The sequence below is a fragment of the Balaenoptera ricei genome, chromosome 21 (assembly GCF_028023285.1).
Source record: "Balaenoptera ricei isolate mBalRic1 chromosome 21, mBalRic1.hap2, whole genome shotgun sequence".
In the NCBI taxonomy this organism is placed as follows: domain Eukaryota; kingdom Metazoa; phylum Chordata; class Mammalia; order Artiodactyla; family Balaenopteridae; genus Balaenoptera; species Balaenoptera ricei.
This window is the reverse complement of record NC_082659.1, coordinates 33,129,080-33,154,507: the sequence shown is the minus strand read 5'-3', so window position 1 is coordinate 33,154,507 and position 25,428 is coordinate 33,129,080. Positions and strand designations below refer to the sequence as shown.

Genomic DNA, 25,428 nt, shown 5'->3' with positions numbered 1-25,428 from the left:
CTGAGATGAGTGAGAGCCTCTCAGAGCGCCCAGTCATGCTGGTGAAGCCCCCGTGAGCCCCCCGTTCTAATTCTCTTCAAGGCACTTCTCCCACCCGAGCAGGGTCCATCTCATTCTGGCTTGGAGCCCCAGTGGGGTGGACTTGTGCCCGGCACACTGTGTGCTCACTGCACATTTATTTGATGAATGGCTGAAGAGGGTGAAAACGCTCTGGAGAAAATAAAGCACTGCGTGAGATATAAAACGTTTTTTATTAACGAATAAAACCTTCCTTGCTTTCACTCAGTGATTTCTCTTGGAAATGACAGCAATGTCACACTGATTACTCCAAGAGCCAACATCATGTAGATGAAAACCTGCCTTTGCATCGAGCAAGAAAGACTGGAAGGCAGTTGCTCTGTATCACGTTTCAAGGGAAGACGATTCATGTGTGTACATCCCTCCTCGGGCGTCACCGAGACGCTGTCCACTCGCCGAGTTTAACTTCATCCATTTCCCTTGGGAAGGTGAAGAGCCTACAAAGGAACGGCTGCTGCGGAGGCGGCAGCGCAGGAGAGCTGCAGCTGCTCTGCCCCCGGGGCCCCGGTCGAGGCCGGCAGATGGCCTGCAGGCTGGCCCGGGAGACCGCCCGACGCTGCAGTTCGCCGCGGGGAGGATGCACCTCACTAGCCCACACGCTGGGAACTGCCCGTGGGCTCCTTCTGCCACGAAACCGAGACCTAGTTACTAGCTTATGGGTTGTGATGCTCAGTTAGGCATGGCAGAAGCTGGCTTTAAGTCCGAGAGCAGAGGCTCCAGAAGGTGAGTTTACACGAGTCAGTGACATACTATACAGGGCGGCCACACGGTTTAATCTATTTACACTCTTCCTACCAGGAGGGTTGAGGGAGCGCTCCTGCCACTGTCAGGTCGGGGCCCACCAGTCCCCTCATCACAGGCAGCGAGGCCTTTCTACGCACCACCTCGGCCTCGGTGTTTCCTCAGTTCAAACATCACCACGAAGGGCGCTTCCGTGTCCCTGCCCAGCCGCGGGGTCGGCAGAGCGATGACCCCACCTGCTGAGCCTGGCTGAAGCGGCCAGGGAGGGATCTGCCCCGAGCGGATCTCAATGCCCCAGTGACCCATGGCACTGCCAGGAAAAGTTCCCGTCCTCAGGCACCGGCTGACACGTGGGGTTTCCAAGTACGCTCTCTAATGTTCCACGTCCTCACTCTTGGTTAGTTGCTTCCGGTTTTAAATCAGCTGTACGGCTCCAGAAGCGACCAGGGGTGCGATGGTTTTGTATCGGATCAAGTGCTGTGAGCCCTCCTCCAGGTCGATCACATAGTCCCTGGAAAAGAGAACAATGTCCCCGCGGAGCTCGGCTACAGCCCCATGGGGAGGAGTGTTTCCCAGCGTCCACGACGCGAACGCCACTCACCTCTGCTCATCTGTTTCCGGTTCTACCAGTATGTTTTCTTGTCGCTCTTTCACCCTCAAAAACACGTATGAATCCAGATCTGGTTTGGGAACTGCCAGAAGGACGACAGTGTGATCAGAAAATGCTCAGCTAACAAGATCGAGATGGAGAAGCTGCTGGGATTAACTGCCTCAGGCACAAAGGGACCCCTGATGTAAAAGCATCTTGGGGGCAGGGATCTGAGGAGAGATCTGGCTCCTTCTAGAAACAGCACACTTCCCTCAAGGTTTCACACGGCACCCGCACATTTGACAAGTGATGAGGACTTAAGATCTGCAGGGCGCCTGGGAGGAAGAGCGAGGGTCATGGGAGAAACACGCATGACGTCTTAGGAGGACAGACTGTGTGAATCGGGCCAGAAAGTATGTCTGTATAAAGGGTGGGAGGACAGGATGTTAGGGAGACTGGGTCACACGGCGATGGCCCTGAACGTCAGGGTGATGAATAGGGGCTGCACGCTGTAAGCACCCCTCCCTCTCTACCACCAGCCAGCACCTCACCAGGAAGTGCCCCGCGCTGGCAGCTCCTCCAGCCCTTCCCTGCCTGTGGCTCCGTTTGTGCCAAGAGGACCCCATCACCTGCGGGGTCCGGAGAACCCACCGGACGACTCAGTGTTCAGAGCCCAGCTCAGGTGTGGGGCTGCCTTCGGTTCCCTGTCTACGGGAGGGGGTCACGGTAACTGACCGCAAAGGTCCGGGGAGGGTCCCCTGGGCTGCTCGGGGGTTCTGGGCCTGCCAGAGACTCCAACTTCAGCAGGGTCAGCTGGGCCCACTGGGCAGCTGCTGATCTGAGGAAACCCTCGAAGGATGTTAGGCTACAACGCCCTTCCACGACCCTGCCATCGTGGTCTCCGTGCTCCAGGGGGCATCTGGGCTAAGTGAGCAAGGCTCTGATCTGATGAGGGCGCCAGCCCTAGGCGCCCGGCTCTGGTCCTTGGAAGGGACCCAGGACAAACGACACATGAGCGTTAGGAGGTGTCAGCCAGCATCAAGTAGAAGCAGCTCTGGGGCAACGGCCTGGACCCGGCTCAACTGGATACGACAGGTGGTGCTGGGCAGTGGTCAGGGACGTGGTCCTTGCCCCACTCATAAGTGCAGACGACAGCGGCCGAACTGGACACGGACTGGGCCTCCTGTGTCCCTCAGGCAGGTTCACCAAAACGACCAGTTCAGAATTCCACAAGCCCGGCACGCGGTGGGCTTGCTCCTGGTGTCCCCTCCACGACGACACGCCGAAGCCCCGAACCCCAGTACTTCAGGACGGGAATGGATTTGGAGACCAGGCCTCTAAAGAGGCAAAATGAAGCCGTCAGGGTTGGGCCCTGATGCAACCTGATGAGGAGAGGGACAGACAGCAGGGTGCGTGTGCAGGGGGCGGCCGCCTGCAAGCCAAGGAGAGAGGCTCAGGGAAACCAGCACCGTCAGCACCCTGACCATGGACTCTGGCCTCCAGATCTGAGAGAAGATCCACGCCGGTTGGTCAGGCGCCCCTGTCCTGTCGGCGGTACTTAGCTGTGGCAGCCGGGGCTAAGTCCCCCGCCAGCGGCAGGGCTCAGAGCGTGGCCCCCAGCCTGGGTCAGGGAGGGACGCCCAGGGCTCGGCTGTCCTGGACTCAGCTTGGGAACCCGTGGACTCCAGGCCCCCGTGAGGTCCTGCGTGGACACGGTGAGCTGGGAAAGGCCGGGGGGGGTGACTGGAGGCCACACGCCAGGGGCCCTGCTGGCTGATCCAAGGTTAGGGGTTACCACCAGGGCCGCCCCCTGGGCTCGGCAGACTTTCAGGGGACCCAGCAAGGGGGCGAGAGGCAGAGGAGATGGCCGTGCTTCCCTCCCTGGCGCCTCCCCGCCATCTGTCCTGCTCCCCTTCCCACAGCCGGGAGGCTGTTCACAAGTGGAGATCAGGAGCCCTGAGGGGCCCCCAGAGGTGTCCCAGCCCCCCAGCTAACGCCCCCCCGGGAGGAGACAGGCCCTGCATGGCCTGGAACCTGTGAGGGGGGCGCTGCTGCCCCCGGAGGTGTCCCAGCCCCCCAGCTAACGCCCCCCGGGAGGAGACAGGCCCTGCATGGCCTGGAGCCTGTGAGCGGGACGCTGCTGCCCCCGGAGGCCAGAGACCCTGGCATCTTCCTCGCCCAGAATGGACCCTCGGGAGGTGACTGCGTACGCGGGTGAGTCTGCACTTACAGTGGCAGCTACGAGAATTTCTTCTTAACCGGAAGAACACAAAAGTGATGCTGAAATGGCTACCCCAGCGCCTGCTTTTCACAGTTTTTGGTTTTTAACCCAGAACCCTTCCCCTCTGTCCCTTTTCTGCTTATCTATCTCTGCATCTATTTGCCCATGTTCGAGAGAAGAGTGTGGAGATGAAGATGCTATTTTAAGGCACCTGGAGATACATGGGGTGTAAACTACAGCCCCTCGGGATGTCCGAAAGGAGAATGTTCCGCTCACCTGCCCTCAAGAGGTCCACCTTCTGTAAATTAGGAGGCATGTGCTTTAAGGCAACGTTCTTTAGGTAGGTCTCTGTGTTAACCATGTACCTAAAACACACAAACCCACATCGCAGTGACGACATGCCCCGGAGCCACCAGGGCTATAAGACCAACAGCAGTGGCCCTGCGATTGGCCTCAGGGACACAACCACCAAACTCACACTGGCAAGCCAGGGAAATAAAGGCGGGTCCCACGCTCGCTGCTTACTCACTCTCTGGCAAAGGCAAACTCTTCCGGAGAAAGGCTGGAAGGCTCCCCCTCACGGCGTGTTTTCTCCTTTTCAAGGACGTGAGGGAAAAACTTCTCTATCTGTGGGGACAGGAAACACCTGTCAACGCTTTTTGCCATCAGCAAGTTTGATCAAGTGTGTCAGCGAAGGTCTCGTCTCATTCCAGTGGCGCACACGCTAGTTTTCTGAAACAGGTCGAGGTTAATCTGGAAAGTGACTCTTAAAATGACACGTTTTCATGGTTGAGACTCTTTCTAATCATAAGACTTACACACTGGACTTCACGAAGGCAGGTTTCAGAGAATTTGGAGCAAAGGCCAGGGCTCAAAAAAGGAAGACAGTTTAAAAAGGATGAGAGGCTTTCATGAAAGAAACTCTGGTGAGACAACTGGAAATGGAAGTTAAGAGAAAGGAAGGGGCTGTTACCCAGCACCTCTATGTCATTGTACAGATACAACTGTACAAGCTGTGAAGTGAAACAGATACAGAGGCTGGAGAGACACACAGAACATTTAAGCAGACAGAGAGTGACGCTCAGTTATAAGACTATAACCAGGGACTTCCCTGGTGGCGCAGTGGTTAAGAATCTGCCTGCCAATGCAGGGGACGGATTCGAGCCCTGGTCCGGGAAGATCCCACATGCTGCGGAGCAACTAAGCCCATGTGCCACAAATGCTGAGCCTGCGCTCTAGAGCCTGCGAGCCACAACTACTGAGGCCGCGAGCCACAACTACTGAGCCCATGCGCCACAAATACTGAGCCTGCGCTCTAGAGCCCGCAAGCCACAACTACTGGGCCCACGCGCCTAGAGCCTGTGCTCTGCAACAAGAGGAGCCACTGCAATGAGAAGCCCGTGCACCGCAATGAAGAGTAGCACCCGCTCGCCGCAACTAGAGAAAGCCCATGTGCAGCAACAAAGACCCAACGCAGCCAAAAATAAATAAATAAATTTATAAATTTATTAACAACAACAACAAAAAACAATATAAGCAGCAAGGATAAAACCCACAATGAGGTGAGGCTTGGGAAGAATGCTAAGAACTACCACAACAACAACAAAGCTAAAAGCTACAGAAAGGTGTGTGGTCAGGAACCAGGAAGGGCAGTCTCTTGTTTGGAGTCAAAGCTCTCACGATCACCTCCGCCAGGGAAACGCTCTCTGCAAGCAGGACCATGATGACGGCAAGGAGGAGCTGAAGGCCGAGATAAGGCAGCACTTATCCTTAAAGGGGAGAGGTCTCCCGGCTCGGACGGATTGTGTTCCAGGATGAACTAAATTCTCGTCTGCACGGAGTCTGCGTGTGCGAGGCACCTTCTCCTGTCCCAGCACCTCCGCTGCTACTGTATCACTTTGTGCACTAAACATACACGCCACTTCAGAAGCTCAGAGTCACTGAGTTCAGAAGAGGTGGGAAAGATTAGAGGCAGACACAATTCCTGATTTTCAAAAATACAAAGGAGGGGACTCTGCCAACACACATCAGTGTCCTTCACGTTGTACGTGGCCTTACAGACAGATGGTTTGTGAACTCAAAGGAAAGTAGTGGTGAGCGTGAAGAGCGTTCACCTCACCACACACCCCAAAAAACTGAGCGGCCTGGCAGCGGAGGGTGAGGAGAGGCGTAGAGCATCTCAAGTTTTTCAAAACGCGCGATGATGTCTTTAACGTCCTTGTGGACAAGCTGTAGCAGGGGTGCTGGGTGACAGCACAGACTAGGAGACGCATAAATGAGTGAAAGAAGAACACGGATTCAAATGACCGACGCCGATCAGCGGGGAAGGCTCTGGCGGGACATGGACCACTGGTCCAGTCCTACTAACGAACCAGATAAGACCTCTGATGACACACTCATGAAACTCGCTGAAATAACTAATACACTAGGTGACAAGATTGGGATCCAGAGACCAGGGAAAGGGCCCGAAAAAAGAAGCTGAAGAGGGACAAGTATTGAGCCCTACACTGAAGGGTCAAAAATCAAGCCATGGAAATACAGGATAGTGACGGGATGGCGTAATCATAATAACAACAGCTTAAAAACTTCAAAAGAGGTTGGTGCTCATGGCGAGTGCGGAATGAACCCAGGGTGACGTGTCCGTCAGACGCTGCATGACGCTGGGTGGCATTACTACCAGTCTGATATCCAGGAGAAGGGAAGTGATCATCCTGCATTTCACAAAAGTGACCAAACTACAACGGGAGCTCTGTTCCACTGTAGGTGGGATAATTTAAGAAGGATACTGATAAACCTTTTAAGGGAAGAGACCAGGAGAGTAAATGGAAATAAACAGCTGAAATGTTTAGCTGAGAGGACTCTCCGGAGCCTTCTGAGCTGTCTTCAGTATCTGAAGCGCATTCACATGGTAGAGGGTACGGCTGGCCCTTGAACAACTCGGGGGTCGAGTGTGCCAGCAGCCCTCCCCTACCCCCGCCTTACAGTCGGCCCTCCGTATCCCTGGTTCTGCATCTGGATTCAACCAACCTCGGATCACTTTACAGCAAATATTTATTGAAAAACTTCCGTATATCAGTGGACCCACGTAGTTCACACCCATGGTGTTCAAGAATCAAGCATATTTGCTTTGTAATAACTAAGAGAACAAGTGGAACCAAATGAGAAGAAACTTCAAGGAGGTAAGAACTTCCAGGGTTAAAGCAGATGTCATTGAAATTAGCATGTTTTGCCGTTTCATTTTTATAAGTTAGACGGCCACACAGATATAGCTGAATGTCGTTAGCATGGCCCATTTGACATTGACTTAACGACAGATGCAAAACAGTTCTTAAAACCAGGTCCCCTCTGGTCAGTATTCCCTGTTCATCCACTGCCAACACCTCCACGCTCAGCACCGCCCGACGGTCACTCCGGGGGGGCCATTCACGCAGCAGACAGACAAAGTGTCCCTGGAGGTGGGAGACAACCGTGCCGTCGATGCTTCTCCAAAACAGTCCCGCCCTCCCGACTCTGGCTCCCCTGATGTGGGGCCTCAGCGGCACCTGCAGGCCCTGGACCCTCCAGCTCCTCCCAGGACCCTCAGTCCGCATGACAGCCGCCCCCTGCCTCCCAACCTTCATGAGCCGACACCGCAGGTAGCTGCTCAGGACGAAGCGGATCCTCTCCATCTCCATCTGATGGATGCTGACCTTCAGGTCCCCCTTCTTGGCCCTCCTGAGATTTTCTTCCTGTTAGCAGAGAAAAAGAAGTTTGTAAAAAACATGAGAGTCAAAGACTGAGGACCTTTTTTGTTCAATCAGCGTGCGGCCCACAAGGCCCATCATCGTTGGCAACTCAGAGGCTACATTTAGGTCAGAGGAGAACAAAAAACTCATCGTTTAAGGGCTCTCATTTCCTTCTAATTTCTTAACTACACAAACAATACATGACCACAGTCTCACAACATAAAGTGCAGACAGCACTTGTTTACTTTTAGAAAATGACCATTTGAATAGAATCTGAATCTGGTTGGTCAGAAGGGCCCTGAAGAACCCCTACCCGAGTGTAAAGGACAGCAGCAGAGAGAAGAAATGTCTAAAGGGTCTTGAAAGTATTTAAAACACCAGTTGAGAAACTGTAACATACCAACATTTCAAAGCTACCCTGAGGCTGACAGTGACTGAAGCCCGGCTCATCTGGGGCAAGGGCCGCACACTCAGAGGCTTCGGGGCCAGGCAGGTAAGGTACCTGAGAAAGGTGGGCAGCCAGGAGCTGGGGGCCTGGGGAGCACATTGGAAGGGGCGGTCCCTACCCTGCTCTGGTCAGCTGTTCTCGCCTACAAATGCAGGAATGCTGAGGACAGGTTTTTAGAAGCTGACATCCAGATGTTCATAGGAGCTCCCAGGCTTTGTAAATGTAGATAATTAATTCAACATTAAAAAAGAAAAAAACCCCGAACTAGGCTGGGCCCAACGAAACAGATTTGCTATCAGCCTACGGCCTCTCACTACGCCGACACACCTTCTAAGCTGCCCTCCTCTGAACGCTGAGGGAGGCACCTCTTACCATGTGCTGCAGCTGCTCCATGACACATTCTACGATTTCCGACTTGTTTTCCAGCAGCTCAGGGGCAAACTTTTCATTCATCCAGGCCTAAAAAAACAAGGCCCGAAAAACGCACAAAGGGGCATTACTCACAATGGAGCAAAATAACCCTGTGAGTCAGTACTCACCCCTAAAATCACAGCCGCCTCAGCAAAGAAATTGTCTACCGGTTGGAAATACTGGAAATGCTTTGAAGACAAGCTATGTTTAATGACGGCTTTTTTATTTCCTTTAGTGGAAAGGCTGTGTTGTCAGTACACCTGTGGCTGAGAGTAACCCTACCTGGTGTCCACTTGGTACCTGTCACCGGGCACCAGCGTCTGTATCTGCTATTGCCCACCAGGGGGCACCAGCGCCCTCCCATTCAGCTCAGAGCACTTTATAATTTTTTCATTCATCACTATCATAACTGAGATGAAATGGATACAGTTATCCTTACCTTGTTGATGAGAAAACACAGATTACGTTATTTACTAACTGCCCAAGAGTACAAAGGATCACAAAGGAAATGGAGATTTATCTATTAAGCAGTTTTTGGAATAAGATGTTAAATCCCTAATTTATGACTTAGGCCCAGATGCTTGGTACATTTCAGAAATTACCAAGGCTTAGGGAACTGAAGTATCCACTGGTGACTGAGGAAGCTGTACTTATCTTTCAATCACAGGAAACTGAGTTCTAGCATAGCTCAGAGTTACAGGCCAAGCACGCTACAGTTATTCATTTTGACACACTTAAGTCTCTGCTTCTCCAATTATCACCATTCAGACGCATTATTAAATACTGGTATTGCTACTACCATAACATTTTTTTTCAGGTGCTCAAGCTTCTGGAATAGTGTTGCAGATATATAAAATTAACCAGAAAGACAATCTGTCTTTTCAAGTAGCATAATGAATGAGAAAAGATCAAACTGTCATAGAGAACTTATAAAGCAGGAGATTTTTTTTTTTTTAAACATGGAATGACTTTGAATGCCTATTACAGTAATTTTTTTTTTAATGAATCGGTTTTCTTTTTGCTTTTTTAAAAAATTTTTTAAAATTAATTAATTAATTAATTTACTTATGGCTGTGTTGGGTCTTCGTTTCTGTGTGAGGGCTTTCTCTAGTTGTGGCAAGCGTGGGCCACTCTTCATCGCTGTGTGCGGGCCTCTCACTATTGCGGCCTCTCTTGTTGCAGAGCACAGGCTCCAGATGCGCAAGCTCAGTAATTGTGGCTCACGGGCCCAGCTGCTCCGCGGCATGTGGGATCTTCCCAGACCAGGGCTCGAACCCGTGTCCCCTGCATTGGCAGGCAGATTCTCAACCACTGCGCCACCAGGGATGCCCAGGAGATTTTCTTTTTTTAAAAAATAAATTTATTTATTTTATTTTATTTATTTTTGGCTGCATTGGGTCTTCGTTGCTGCGCATGGGCTTTCTCTAGTTGCGGCGAGCGGGGGCTACTCTTTGTTGCAGTGCGTGGGCTTCTCATTGCGGTGGCTTCTCCTGTTGCGGAGCATGGGCTCTAGGCGCGCAGGCTTCAGTAGTTGTGGCTCATGGGCTCTAGAGCACAGGCTCAGTAGTTGTGGCGCACGGGCTTAGCTGCTCTGCGGCATGTGAGATCTTCCCGGACCAGGGCTTGAACCCGCGTCCCCTGCATTGGCAGGCAGATTCTTAACCACTGTGCCACCAGGGAAGCCCAGGAGGTTTTGTTTTTACCTGACTTTATTAAACACTGAATAGGTACAAAAATATTTAAGAAATACATAATAACATGAAGAATACTGATAAACACCTATGTGCACACAGCTTCATTAAAGAATATCATCATCGTTTTACAAGTCTCCTTGCGTCCCCTCCCTCCTCAGAGATGATCATTAGCCTGAATTTAGTGACTAATTTTCTGTAGTTTCATTACTTCTGTTTGTATCTCTACATGGTGCTTACCAACCTTTCCATGACAGGGCACTCAAAGAAATGATAGCACTTGTATGATATACTGGGTAAAATGGAGTAGATTTGGGGGAGATTTCTCATTTACAGTATGAAATCATGGTAATAAAACATATAACAGTAGGGGAAAGTTTATATTAGTACAAAATGCTCAAATAAAATCTTTTCAAAATTTTTAGTGAGAAACTTGTATTTAAGTTCACAATCTTTTTAAAAATAATCAAGTTCTCTGTTTGAAATGACTGCATTAAAAAAATTTTAACGACAACTTGTTTATCACTGTTACGGGTGAAACTGTGCCGCCTCCACCTGCCGATTTGTATGTTAGAGCCCTAACTCCTAGCACCTCAGAATGTGACTGGATTTGGAGATGCGGTCTTTTAACGAGGTAGTTAGGTTAAAAGGCGGTCGTTAGGCGGGCCCTAATCCAATACGGCTGGTGTCCTTGTGGAAGGAGAAGAAGAGGACACAGACACGGAGTTTCCCAAGGCTCAGTCCCTGGTACCTTCTTTTCTTCATGTACATTCACTCTCTATGGGAAATTATCTACAGAGAGGACAGAGCACATGAAGACACAGAAGGCGGCCGTCTCCAAGTCCAGGAGAGAGGCCTCAGAGAAGACCAACCGTGTCAGCACCTTGATCTCGTCTCAGACAGAAGAGCCTCCAGAATTGAGAAGATAAATCTCTGTCAGCAAAGCCACCCAGTCTGTGGCACTTTGTTAGGCAGCCTTAGCAAACTAATACGACCATTAAAATGAGAAACTCTGCATTTTAGGTACCAAGTTTTAAATCGTATTTTTACCAGCATTCAAGAGTATCCTACATATGCTCCCGGAGCTGTGCTCATCAGTGGCCTGTCAGGCCGGCGCCGAGGCCATGCTACACAGCAGCTGTCCAGGCGGTGGCTGCCCTCAGGGCAGGAGAGCATCAGGCCGCAGGTGTGACTCCTGCTCACCCCCTGCCAAGGCCGCCAGACCCCACCCCCCTTGGGCTGCCTTCCAGGGAGCCCTGAGGACACCCAGAAGATGCCAGCAGTCTGGGCCCGGCTGACCTGGAGGGCGAGGGTCAGCATCTGAGCCTTCGCAGAGCCTCAGCGTGTGCAGCACTACCAAGCTGGCAATCTCTGCCCTGGACGACAGCTTTGCAAGGGTTTGAACGGTACACAGAGGGTTTCTTCAGCAACTTATGTTTTGTTCTTCTGTGTGATGTTCCTGACAGCTGTCCATGCTGTGGCAGGAGCTTTTACTCATTTTACTGCTGTTTTTCTTCCTCGTTATGTGTATATGCCGTACTCTAGGTACGCACCCGGGAGTAGAATAATTCGGTCACAAGACATGTGTGCCTTCTTTAACCTGACCAGAAAATAACATTACTTTTTTAAAGTGACTGTACCAATTTACACGCACACCGTGGTATACAAGTGTGCTAAATTCTCTACATCCTTGCCAACACTTGATACTGTTCACCTTTTTCATTTCTGCCACTCTGATGGGTATAAGTGATATCTCATTGGGTTTTAAATTTTCAGGGTGTCTGTGAATCTCCTGAAATTACATGCAAAGTTCTGCATGGGTGTGTATGTGCATTATTCTGGGAGGGAGAGCCAGAGTTTTTACCAGATTCTTAAAAAGGTCTGAGACATAATTTTAAAATGAACTTCCTTGGGTTTTATTGCTCACGATGGCATGTAATGGTAGGAAAGAATGAAGAATCCTAAAGTAACAAACATGAGAGAGTTCTGGAAAGGGGCGGTGAGAGGAAGAAGAATAAGGCAGCAGGTGTAGTAAATCAAAGAGACCTGGTTCACATCCTGGCTCTGCTGCCGTAGTGTGACCTTGGCAAGTTACTTTACACCTCTAATCGCTAAGCTTCAGTTTCCTCATCTGTAAAATGGAGATGACAATAGTGCTTGCCTCAGGGCGTTGTTGTACTGATTATGACCACTCACACCTAACATTCAGTGAGCGCTCAGCACATGTCAGACAACACTCTGAGCTCTTCACACATAATACCCCATTTCATCCTCACAACAGCTCTGTGAGGCAGCCGCTATTAATATCTCAACGGACAGTCAAGGGAAGTGCTAGAGACAAGCTATACAACCTGCTTAAGTTGTAAAACAGATGAGTGGGGACTTCCTTGGTGGCGCAGTGGTTAAGAATCCGCCTGCCAATGCAGGGGACACGGGTTCGAGCCCTGGTCCGGGAAGATCCCACATGCCGCAGAGCAACTAAGCCCGTGCACAACAACGACTGAAGCCCACGTGCCACAGCTACTGAGCCTGTGTACTGCAACTACTGAAGCCTGCGCGCCTAGAGCCTGTGCTCTGTAACAAGAGAAGCCACCGCAATGAGAAGCCTGCGCACTGCAACGAAGAGTAGCCCCCACTCGCCGCAACTAGAGAAAGCCCACGCACAACAATGAAGACCCGACGCAGCCAAAAATTTTTTTTTTAAAAATTAAAGAAAAAACGAGTGGCATGCAGGGATTTAAACACAGGTAGTCTGAACTCCGAAACTACCAAGAACTCCTAAGACAACAATTGTGAAGAGCCCTGGCACACAGGAAATACTCAGTAAACCACAGCAATTATGACTAAAAGCAAAAACCCAGAAGTGGTTTGAGGTAAGCAGTGGAAACATACAGAACGGTGGACAAAAGGAAGTATTTGGAGGAAAAGGAAGAATAAGACCAATTTTCTCCTAAAGGTGTTTCAGCACTTTCTAGACCTTACAAGTCTCTACCAAGCACTTCTGCGGTCCCCGCAAATACCAGCAGATCCTTTGCTCTGTGAGCTGTTGTCATAAATGTCCCCAAAGCTGACCCTCGCTGGCCCCACTTGAGGATTTTGTGTCTGACATTATGAGGTTTCTATCCGGCTGTCCCCCTACTTCCTATTTCTGTGTAGATGATAAGATGAGGTCTCTCTTCTCTTGAAATAAGCCTCGAGTTCCATCTCATTTCCTGATTCCTGACATCTGCACAGCTGGACTAAATAAAAAGGCTGAGCTTGGAGCAGGGGGATTCTGTTTGGGCTGCTTACCTGTTCCAGCCTGTCAATGAGCTCTGCAGGGGTCAGGACCACCTCCTCACTCCCCGCATCAGAGTCCTGTCCCGAGAGATCCAGTTCCTCTGTCATCTTCTCTGAAACCAGGAACCTAATAAATAAAAGAACCCATACTATGCTGTGTGTTCCATTTCTTTTCAAGAATACGCAACTACGTACCTGGAAAAGGGAAAGGTTTACTGTGGTTGTAGAGGCTCACTGGCAGTGGCTAGGGAATTCATAGGTTTTGGTTTTGTAATTCTTCACCTCTTCCTTCAAATCTTAGGTCAGGGATCAATTTCTCAAAGCGATCACTCCTTACAAGGGCTTCCACGTGCACCCTGAATTGAGCACCTACCACACCCTGCAGTAATTATCTGTTTGCCTTCCAGGAGGAGGTCCTCTCCTCTGGGGGCTGCGTTCACTTCAGCTCTAATATGAATCCTGGCACCTCTAAGGACTGGGGACACAGTGACCTGTGCAGCCCCTGCGCTCAGCACGGCGCTTCACTAATAGCAAGCAAATAAAATTGCTGGCAAAACCAATCCATGCCCGTTTCCTGGAGCCACAAGGCCCAGCAACATTTGTCCGGTCGGTGACCCAAAGGGCTTAGGAAGGTGGGTGGTGGGGACGAGGGCGCGTCCCCGGAGCCTAGGAACACGAAGAGCACATTCCTCCCGCTCGCCTCCCGGGGCCACGAGTACAGGGTCACCGCCTTTCCCGAGGCACGTGCGCAAGACGCGCGCGCACTCCCAGCGGTCCCACTCCGACGCTCACCCGGGCCTGGGCAGGCTGCGAAGGCACTCCGGGTTGGCGGGTGGCGAGGGCTGGACGCTCGCGGGAAGCAGCCCGAGGAGCACCGGCCGCAGAACGGTCCGCGCGAGGCCTTCCCGGGACGCAGCCGACCCTCCACTTCTCAGCTCCCGCGCTCCTCTTGGACACTTCCCGTCCGGACTCAACGTCACTGCGCATGGACGGGGCTGACCAATCACGGTCAGGCGGCCCCGCCCACCCAGGGGGCGGGGATTGCGTCCCCGCGGCTCGCTCTCCGGGCCACTTCCTGCATGGAGGCGGGCTCGAGTTGGGCCCCGCCCAGCTCGTCGCGGCTGTGGTGTGCGGTGACGGATGACACCTCCCAAGGACCGTCGGCAGGGGGCGCCTGTTCACCGCGGCTGGGGGCTCCGGCGCCGTGGGCCTTCCCGCCACCGGTTGCAGCCGTCTGCGTGTGCTCTGGCCGGTAACCGGGCCGACAGAGAGGTGGGCTGTGTTAAATCAGGCCGCTTCCACCTCTTGGGTCGTCTTCTCCACCCACTTCTCTTGTGGCCCTTCTGGTTACCGCATATCTGCCGGGGCTGCACCTGTGGCCACTACTCCAAGCTCTAAAAGCCTTTAGGCGAGTGGTTCTTAAAACGCGGTTCCAGACCACCAGCAACAAATCGACTGGGACCCGAGAGAAATGCAAGTTCTCAGGCCCATCCGAGACCTGCGGAATCGGGAACTAGCGGGGGGCAGGGGAGGAGGGGGGAGACGTTCAACAGGTTCATCAGGTGATTCTGAGGCAGGTGAGCTTGGAGAACCATTGCTTTAGGCAATGCTTCCATCCCAGCTGCTCTCTAGGTTATTTTGACATTTACAGTTTATGCCTTCTGCCTTTACTGTAGGGCAAAGATATATATATATATATATATTTTTTTTTCTTTGTGTGATTATAGTTTTTCATCTCTGAATTGCTGATGCTTTTCTTTCCGCTCTCCTTTGTTTTCTGTGCAAAGTGTCGCTTCTGGCTCACCTAGAAGTGTCTCTTCCCCACCAATCTGAAGATTCTTTGTGATGTGACTAGAAAAAAGAAGTCCGGCTAATTGACCGATTGGGTAGTACCTGCCTGATTACAATAGTGTTATAAAAATAATTACAATAGAATATACTGAGTGAGAGAGTGGGCATGTTTACAAAGGGCTGAGGAAGGTGGGGGACAGCAAAGAGGTGTTCCAAGGGAAGGGCCCTTTGAGCTGTGCTTGCAGAACGAGTTTTGTTAATGACAGATGATGGCCTTTTCCAGGTCCATTTCAATTCTGTGTTGCAGTGGTTGGTGACCCAGTGGTTTTTAGTTGTGGCAAGTTGTGTTTTCCCAAGAGAGCTGCTCTGACATCAGTTTTATCCTGAACTCTTCTGCTCGCACCTCTCCATCAAGAGGTGGAGTTTGTGATCTCTCCTTTTTAAAAAAGTCTTATTTTGTTGAAGTATAGTTGATTTACAATTGTGTTCATTTCTGCTGTACAGCAAAGTGATTAAGTTATATATATATACATATACACATATACATACACATTCTTTTTCATATTCTTTTCCATTATGATTTATCCCAGGATACTGAATATAGTTCCCTGTGCTATCTGGTAGGACCTGTTGTTTATCCGTTCTCTCTGTAATAGTTTGTATCTGCTAATCCCAAACTCCGAATCCTGTCTGAGTCTGTTTCTGTTTCATAGAGAAGTTCATTTGTATCATATTTTAGATTCCACATAAGTGATAGCATATGGTTTTGTTTTTCTCTGTCTGACTCACTTCACTCAGTATGGTCATCTCTAGGTCCATCCACGTTGCTTCAAATGGCATTATTTCATTCTTTTTTATGGCTGAGTAGTATTCCATTGTATGTATATACCACATCTTCTTTATCCATTCGTTTGTCGGTGGGCACTTGGGTTGTTTCCATGTCCTGGCTATTGTAAATAGTGCTGCTATGAACACAGGGGTATATGTATCTTTTTGAATTAGAGTTTTGTCTGGATATATGCCCAGGAATGGGATTGCTGGTTGTGATCTCTCCTCTTCAGTCTGGGAAGATCTTTGTAACTGCCTGGACCAAGAGAACATGGCAGAAGTGATGCTGAATGGCTTCCGGAGCTGAGTCGTGAAAGGTGGTGCAGCTTCCACCCACTGTCTTTCTTGAGCTGCATCCTTTGGGAGCCGTGAGCTGACAGGTAAGATGTCTGGCTGTTCTGCAGCTGCCACGGAAGGTCCACGTGGAAAGGTCACTTAGAGATGGAGAGCCATGTCCAAGGAACCCCAGCGGTTCTGTCCTTCAGATGTCCGAGTCGAAGGAACCTTCAGACACGGTTCTAGCTCTTAGACTTTGAGCGACCCCAGCTGACCCTGAGGGAGCAGAGACAAGCCATCCCTGCAGAGCTCTGCCCAAATTGCAGATTTGTGAGCAAAATATAGGTGTTTTAAGGCCCTAAGTTTTGGGTGTTTTTTTACAATTTATTTAAAAATTTTTTTTGGCTGCATTGGGTGTTCGTTGCTATGCACAGGCTTTCTCTAGTTGCGGCACGTGGGCTTCTCATTGCAGTGTTCTCTTGTTGCGGAACATGGGCTCTAGGTGCTCGGGCTTCAGTAGTTGTGGCGTGCAGGCTCAGTAGTTGTGGCGCACGGGCTCTAGAGCGCAGGCTCAGTAGTTGTGGCTCACGGGCTTAGCTGCTCCACGGCATGTGGGATCTTCCCAGACCAGGGATCGAACCCGTGTCCCTGCATTGGCGGGCGGATTCTTAACCACTGCGCCACCAGGGAAGTCTGTTTTGGGTGGTTTTTAGTCAGCTTTAGAGGACGTGAACATTAGTCTCTGAACACAATCCCATTCTTCCATAATTCTCATTCCTACATAGCTTTGCAATGGTGTTTCCAAATATTCCTTAAGTGTTCTAGATTGGAGTCTACTCACCGATGACTTCCCTTTACGAGTACCCATTGCTAAGTTTGCTCACTCAGAGTCTTCCCTTCCATGGTGCCAACTGCCACCCCGGTCTCCCGCTGTGCCCCAGCTGGGGAGCTGGCGTCCAGCTCCTGCTTCCTTACTAAACAGGGCCATGACCTGGGACACATCACTTCTTTGGGCTTCGATTGGTTGTACTGCCTGTCCAGTGAGAACAAGATGTGCCTTCCTGAAGGCAGAGGGATAGATACAAAATTGGACTCCCCCCCCCCCCCCCCCCCGCTTTCGCTTCTAAGATCTTTGGTTCCAATTAATATTCATCAGATAAAATCACTCTAGAGTAAAATGAGTTGGCAGAGAATGATTTCTGCTATGTAAAGAAGGAGCATTGAAGGAGACGTCCAAAGAGGATCTACAGTGCTACCTGTGGGCGAGCAGCACAAACTTCTGGTGGGACGGTTGGCCTGTGAAGTTCAGGAAGGTGGGAGAAAAGACCCGGCTTAAGTTACATTACGTTGAATGGAGAGGAAAATCAGGAACATCTGGTGGACGTAGCCCATTGTCAAGAAGTTTTAAAAAATAATTACATAGCCGTGCAAATGGAACGCCTTTCATGAAAATGATCACGTGAAAAAGAGAATTACGTAAGTTATGATAACAGGAGGGTAAAGTTTGATAGTGATGTATGGAATTGCAGGACAGAATTTATAGGCAAGTTCTGATGATGAAAAAGGCAAGTGAACATGCCAGCATGAATTCAGATGAGTAGAACATGAAGCTACCAACATAGCAAAAGAAGGAAGAAGCTAGTGCCCAACGGTGAAGAGGATACAGAAAATAGGACCCTGTACAGTTGAAGAAAGTCAATGGAATTTCCAGATACTGCTCAATGAAGGAGTTGATTGCACTTAAAGACAAGGCAAATGGAAACAGCCAAAATATATGTGGATAGGTATGGAAATATGCATTAATAAGAATGGACCTAATTTTTTTCAATCACTAAGGATAAAAGACAACATATACATATCTATACAGTGCCGTGAGCCTTTTTGAAGATGAGGCTTTCTAAATACAAAGTAATACCATCATTACTGTTCCTGTATCCTCACTGCCCTTGCTCATTTGGTCAACAGCTGTTTCTCAATGTTTCCCTCCTCTAAATTCCATCACATTCTTGGTCTCGATACCCTCAGAAGCAAAGCACTATGTCTTGGGGAGTATATTCGTTAAGCAGAGTTTAAGCCCCAGTTGTTCTGAATGAATGAAGACTTGGCCTAAGGATAGGAAAGGAAGAGGGCAATTTGCATGTTTAAGGAAAGCAGAAGAGTACTCTTAGAATATTTCCTTTTAGCCTCAAGGAAAGCTGTCGACTGGTGAATTTTAAGTATTTTTCTGGCCGATGGTAAAACCCCATACGCACTTGTATGGCTGAGATGCTGGAAAACTCAGGAGGTCAGAGCCCTGAAAAATGTAAAATCTGGGCAGTGCATGATATTTCTAATTCCTTTTTTCCCCCTCAGCCTTTATAGCTCCTCATCCCTTACTCAAATCCCATCTTTAAAGCACATTGAATTAACCTATATATGTTTCCAATAAAGATATAAACTTTTCAAATCTCTTCTAAGTTTTGAGATCACAGTTTCAAGAATAATATGACTTTGTTCTATTGTTTAACCAAAAAAAAAAAAAAAAAAAAGCACGTACAAACCTTTAATGCTCTATTCTCCTACCCACTCCCTTGTAGGAGCATGGTGAGACCCTCTTTCCTTAGTTCGGTCTTAATGTGTTTCTAGTTTCCAGCACAGACGCGACCTCCACCTTTGTGTCTTGTTGCCTTATGGTTGATGGGAGGATGCTTTTTTTCCTCCCAACCCCAGAATGAACCTTGGGAATAACAAAAAGAGTCAGTTTGCTGTTTAGGGGAACCCATCTTCTGAAAAGAAAGCTGACCCAGGAAATAGAGGATCTGGCTTCGACTTCAGCTCTTATGAAGGCTCCCCAACCCTGGGCAAAGTTGTAGATGCTGTCTCCTCACTTTGCCTGAGCTTTGTTAACGAGGAAGCAGAGAACGGCACCAGCCAAGGCTGGCACCTCCTCAGGCAGAGTGTAAGATGATGTTTGCTCGTCCACTCTTGAAGCTTTCCTTGGAGGGGCGTGGACAGAACACCTCTAGGCTAGCTCCTCATGGTCCTCAGGCTGAGACCACTGCAAGGAAGCGGGTTGTTGGAGGCTGGAGGGAATCCCCTGAGAGGAGTCGGGAGGTTATGTGATTTTAATCACGCTCTGAAAGCAGCACTGTTGATTTTCTTGTTATTCAGTGTTTCCCCCTTACACCCTCTTCGCTCCCTTCATGTGGAACTGCTCAGGGACATGAGGGATTTTGTCTCCTCTCTTTGCACCTTCTGTTCCCTCTTTCTAGGCTTCTCTCTTTCCCTGTAACCACCTAACGAACTCCTACGCATCCTTCAGGACTCAGGCGAAGTACCTCTTCCTCTGTGAAACCATCCCTAGCAATTAGGTCAGTGTATATACCTTACACTATACCTTACACTATTCTGATATAGCATTTATCACACTATATGGCAGTGTTAACATGTCCATTTCTCCTATTAGGTTGTGAATTCCCTGAAGGTATCCCCAAATCTAGCACAGCACCACTCATTCCCACGTGCATTCATTTCTTCAACATATATTCTTCAATATATTTGTTGAATATATTCAACAAATATTTCTGAGCATCTAGTGATACTTGAGTATCTACTGCCAGGCCCTGTGTAGGTGCTAGAGATAAAGCAGTGAATAGGAAACACAAACCATGTGATGGGAGACAGACAATAAACAAATATCAATTGTTTGTCAGGTGGTGATAAAATAAAGCTGGGTAACACATATAGAACATTAAGAGGAAGGACATTTTAGATGGTTGTCCATTCAGGCTGCTATAACAAAATAGCATAGAGTAGGTGTCTTATAAAGAACAGAAATTTGTTTCTCACAGTCTGGAGGCTGGGATGTCCAAGGTCATGGTGCCAACAAAGTCAGTGTCTGGTGAAGGCTTCCAAATGGCTGTCTTTTCACTGTGACCTTACATGGTGGGAGGGACAGTGGAGCTTTCTGGGCCGCTTTTATACGGGCACTAATCTCATTCATGAGAGCTCCACCCTTATGACTTAATCACCTCCCAAAGGTCCCACCTCCTAGTGCCATCACCTCGGGGGTTAGGGTCTCAACATGTGAATTTTGGGGGAACACAAACATTCAGCCTATAGCAGACTCCCTAAGGAAGTGACATGTGAGCACAGCTTGCAGGAAGAATGAGTCACTTCCAAGGAGACGAATGTGCAGCACTGTGAAGAGATCCAAAGGCTGTGCAGTTACTTGCTCATTGCAGAATATACAATGACCATGAATTTTCTTTTTTTAAAAAAAAATTAAATATGTCTTCTGAAAAGCTATGGCCAAATAGCATTTATCAGGCCAAGTAAAATGATTTTCTTAACGATTTTCTGGATAAGAGTCAAGCAAAGAGAAACGTGACCTTTCCATCAAGAGATATGTGTGCCTTTGTGTCATGAACCTCTGATGAAAAGCTTCTATGTCTACGTGCTGGGCAGGTCCTCATGTTTATTTAGGGTCCACAAAATTACTCTAGGGAATTGTCTCTAGGTCTAAATGAAAATCAGGCAAACTCAGTATTTCTAAATGCTTACAGCTTAGGGCAATGCTCTTTTTTTGTTGTTTTTAAATATATAGCCATAGGAAAAAGCTAAAGGGTAGCATTACTCAAGAATGTACCCTGTATTGGCACATGAAAAGATGCTCAACATTGCTAATTACTAGAGAAATGCAAATCAAAACTACAATGAGATACCACCTCACACTGGTCAGAATGGCCATCATCAAAAAGTCTACAAATAACAAATGCTGGAGACGGTGTGGAGAAAAAGGGAACCCTCCTACACTGTTGGTGGCAATGTAAACTGGTGCAGCCACTATGGAAAACAGTATGGAGGTTCCTCAAAAAACTAAAAATAGGGTTGCCATATGATCTAGCAATCCCACTCCTGGGCATATATCTGGACAAAACTCAAATTCAAAAAGATACATGCACCCCTATGTTCATAGCAGCACTATTCACAATAGCCAAGACATGGAAGCAACCTAAGGGTCCAGATGAATGGATAAAGAAGATGTGGTGCATACGTACAAAGGAATACTACTCAGCCATAAAAAAGAATGAAATAATGCCATTTGCAGCAACATGGATGCAACTAGAGATTCTCATGCTAAGTGAAATAAGTCAGACAGAGAAAGACAAGTACCATATGATATCACTTATATGTGGAATCTAAAATATGACACAAATGAACCTATCTATGAAGCAGACACAGATTCACAGACATAGAGAACAGACCTGTGGTTGCCAAGGGGGAGGGGGGTGGGGGGATGAAGTGGGAGTTTGGGGTTAGCAGATGCAAACTATTATATATAGAATGGATAGACAATAAGGTCCTACTTCTATAGCACAAGGAACTATATTCAATATCCTGGGATAAACCATAATGGAAAAGAATATGAAAAAGAATGTATAACTGAATCACTTTGCTGTACAGCAGAAATTAACACAACATTATAAATCAACTATACTCCAATAAAATAAACTGAAAAAAAGAATGTACCCTGTATCAAAATTCCATTCATTGTTCTTCATTTTAATGCCACACCTTTCTTTGTGTTAATGGATTGTAGGCATGGCACAATCTTGAGAACTTCACCTAACGAACGAAATGGGTCATTCCACTTCAGACTAAAGTTTATTAAAATAATTTTTTCTGTATAGAGGCAACTGTTAGAATACAATCAACTTTGTCTGCATATAGATAGTGGTTTCCCTGAGCTGACAATATACAGTAAGATTTATTTTAAAATTTTCCTAAGTTCCAAACTTTCTAATTAGAATTACAGAGATGGAATTGTATTATAATTGTTACCATTTTGTTTTCATTTCTACACGGAGGATCTGTAAATTATACATCTCTTGAGGTGTCAGTACGTGAAATAATAGGGAATAAGAGGCTTGGGTTAATATAAAAATGTGAAATTTAAAAATTTGTGACATCTTAAAAACTTTTGGCATTGTATCTAAATTTCTTCATTTAAACACTTACAGATTTCTCACTGGTAAAACTAAACATTTTAATTGAGCTCCATATTCACCCTCTATCAGACAGCTAAAGAATGGCATGATTAATTATGTTCCATAATTTTACTATTAGCTAGAACAGATAATGTATTGATAATAATTCCACCTTTAGGGTATCCAAAAGTGATTTTAAAAATTATATTTTCAGTTTATGCTATGTTCAGTTATAAAAATATTTTCAGCTGAAAATACTGAAATTTGGTCATGAAATTGTGTTAATTGTTGGTATCTTTGGAAACAAGAACCAGAAACCTTGGGTCAGTTGGTCTGTCAGAGCTGATCTTGCTGTGAGCAGCTGTCATCCTGTGAGCTGCTAACTCACTAGAATCAATAAGATTTGGATGTGACCCATGGAGCTCTGTGAGGGATGAAATTACTTTGGACTTTTCCCTGTTGGTGGGGAAGTGAGATCATACATTTCCCAGTCACCCTCTTTGTTTCGTCTTAGACATGTTTACTTTAAGAGAGAAATTCAGCTTGACCCTGAACTTTACCCTTAGCTAGAGGCTGCTTCTAGGCTACAAGTTTAATTCATTTCTTTTAGAGGCCTACTCACATACCTATGAGCAGGAATAAGCTATTTGTCCATATTTTTCACTTTTTTTTTTTTTTGGTATAAGTAGAGCTAGCAAGACTCAGAGGCTAGTGTCTCTTGACAATGAGACCAATGAGACCAACAGACCTGAACACTTGGAGGAATTACAAATAGAGACCTGAATGAAGTCCTGGGGAGTGGGGTTGTGTGTGTGAGTGTGAGGGGTATTGTGTAAAATTATCAAAGCCCAACCTGATACTGGAGATGTTAACTGGTATGCATAATATTTAGGATATGGTCATTTATGTTGACAAATATATGTAGTTTTAAAATTTTTTTTGATCCTTTTCTTTTTTTAATTTCTTTTTTTGTTATTTAATTTTTATTTTATATTAGAGTCTAGTTGATTTACAATGTTGTGTGAATTTCAGGTGTACAGCAAAGTGATTCAGTTATACATGTACATATATCTATTCTTTTTCAGATTCTTTTCCCACATAGGTTATTACAGAGTATTGAGTATTACTCTTTTTGATTGAAGTATAGTTGATTTATAACATGTAACTGTTTTAGTAATAAACATTTTTTAGGCATTTGATGAAGTATGGAAAACAATAAGCCATTTAACATCACAAGTTCAATCTAGGCCCTGCACTCCTCTTTCTGACCCCATCCGTCTCCCCCTCCAGAGGTAACAACTGGTGTTCCTCACTCCCAGGCATGTTTACATAGTTTATCAAAAATAATATGATAATATAAAAATTGTGGGCTTCCCTGGTGGCGCAGTGGTTGAGAGTCTGCCTGCCAATGCAGGGGACACGGGTTTGAGCCCTGGTCTGGGAAGATCCCACATGCCGCGGAGCAACTAAGCCCGTGAGCCACAACTACTGAGCCTGCGCGTCTGGAGCCTGTGCTCCGCAACAAGAGAGGCCGCGACAGTGAGAGGCCCGCGCACCGCGATGAAGAGTGGCCCCCGCTCGCCGCAACTAGAGAAAGCCCTAGCACAGAAACGAAGACCCAACACAGCCAAAAATAAATTAATTAATTAAAAAAAAAAGGATGCCATTATTTGAAAAAAAAAATTGTGTGGTGTGTGTGTACGTGAATCAGTTAGGATAACTCATGGAATGTAGTCATAAAGCAACTTTGTTTTTGTCCCTTTACATTATTTGTTGGGTATAGTTCTTCCCTGTCGATGGATGAAAACTGAGGAAGGTCCATGATTGCTCTTGTCACTGTTTGTTGGAAAAAAGAAGTCCCATGATCACAGTCCCAATTCAGTAATTAAAATGTTTTGTTATCATCAGAACCCCCCCGGAGAAGGGTGCCATACTGGGGCTTCGCATGGGCCTCCGATGGCCCCCCGGGCACTCAGCCGTGGCCGTGGGCAGATCGGCGGTGGAGAAGTCCACGTGGTTGAGCCACATGCGCCCCCCACCCCGCTGCCAGGACCATTTCACGCGGCCCCACGGAGCAAGCACCAGGGCCGTGGGAGGAGGCTGGCAGACAGCAAAGGGTTTTCCACTTCCGCGGTGAGAAGGAACCTTTGCAGAGGACGCTCTCCGATGGGCACTCATGTGGCGTGGATGTCGTCACACTCAGATCTGAACCTGCTCCGAGAGGTCCTCACCAGGTTCCCCTGCTCCTCCGGGGCTGCGGGCTGACCCTCTGGCCACGCCCTGAATCTGTGCGCACACTCAGATCAGGCCCTGCGCATCCCTCCCACCGGCCGAAACTCCAGGAAGCCTGGACCAGGGAGCCAGGCTGACGCTGTGCACAGGTCAGTTTTCCAGAATGTAGAGAAGACACCGAAGGAGAAAGGATCCGAGGGGCAAAGAGACTGTCCCGTCCACCGCACGTGAGCGTGCGTCCAGCTCTGCATTCTGTCCCATATAATGCGAGCCTATTCTTGCTCCAAAGCCACGCATATCAGCCCTAGGACTCGGCATGCCTGGCTAGTTGCAGGGCATGTCCCTTCACTTTCCCTAGAATCAGCAGGTCAAGTTCCATTAAAAAAAAACCCAAAAACCCTTATTGACACTTTGATTGTCAGGCCAATAAGTTCTTAAGTTCCTAATAAGCTTGTCTGTTAAGTGAACTGACTAGATTAAGTTTTACCCTGTGAGCCTTTTAAATGCCCCCAGTTTCAGAGGCATTTTTATTTTCTGCCTCTGCAGCTGCGTTTTATTCTGACACCACACATTTCCTTGATAAATAGAAAAGTTGTATTCACTTCAAAATCCATATAGAACTTGGGAATAGAAAACAATGTACACAAGCAACTTTTTCTTTTCCTCAGAATTTTCTCAGTTTCTATCAGGGATCTGATTATTTTTAATGTATAGCTCTTGCTGGCAGGGGTTGGTAAAGTTTCTACTGTCAATATGATTGCTGTTGATAATTCTGGTTACTTAAAAAGATGATTTTTCCTATCCTCAGGTAGTCCCTCCATATCATTAGATATGAAGTGAGGATTTTTCTCTGCAGTATTAAAAATGCCCCAAACATCCTGTTACGCCTTTCCTTTCTTGTTTAACTGAAGCACTCCTCATTTTAAAATTACACAGTAACATCTACAATTATGTTGATTTTCATAATCCTTCAAATATCTAAGAAACTAGGAATTGGACTAAATAAAACATTTGTAAATTGTACGAGATGCGCAAAGATGTGCAAGAGTTGTGCACACCAATCCTTTAATTGGAAAGAAAAGGTCACAATACATCTAGGTTTCTGAGTCCTTGCATATCACAGAATCTGAACTCCTACAGTTATGCTGT

At 47.6% G+C, this 25,428-nt stretch overlaps 1 protein-coding gene and 1 long non-coding RNA gene across 3 annotated transcripts; one reads left to right on the top strand and one right to left on the bottom strand.

Moving 5' to 3' along the window:
• Positions 1 to 232: 232 nt before the first annotated feature.
• Positions 233 to 14,140, bottom strand: GINS4 (GINS complex subunit 4). 2 transcript variants are annotated; one of them, XM_059909270.1, is made up of 8 exons: positions 13,976 to 14,140; positions 13,196 to 13,310; positions 8,175 to 8,261; positions 7,244 to 7,357; positions 4,159 to 4,256; positions 3,906 to 3,994; positions 1,421 to 1,511; positions 233 to 1,330 (listed from the first exon to the last, which is right to left on the bottom strand). In XM_059909270.1, exons 2-8 carry the CDS (start codon positions 13,289 to 13,291, stop codon positions 1,234 to 1,236), a joined length of 672 nt encoding a protein of 223 aa, XP_059765253.1. In that variant the 5' UTR covers positions 13,292 to 13,310; positions 13,976 to 14,140; the 3' UTR covers positions 233 to 1,233. The 2 variants fall into 2 exon arrangements, with proteins under 2 accessions (XP_059765253.1, XP_059765254.1); XM_059909271.1 differs by lacking the exons at positions 233 to 1,330; positions 1,421 to 1,511 and adding an exon at positions 1,526 to 2,745.
• Positions 14,141 to 14,362: 222 nt separating this feature from the next.
• On the top strand, positions 14,363 to 24,717 carry LOC132356641 (uncharacterized). The gene is made up of 3 exons (XR_009499945.1): positions 14,363 to 14,455; positions 16,036 to 16,182; positions 23,956 to 24,717. It is a non-coding gene; the product is annotated as an uncharacterized LOC132356641 (long non-coding RNA).
• Positions 24,718 to 25,428: the final 711 nt, after the last annotated feature.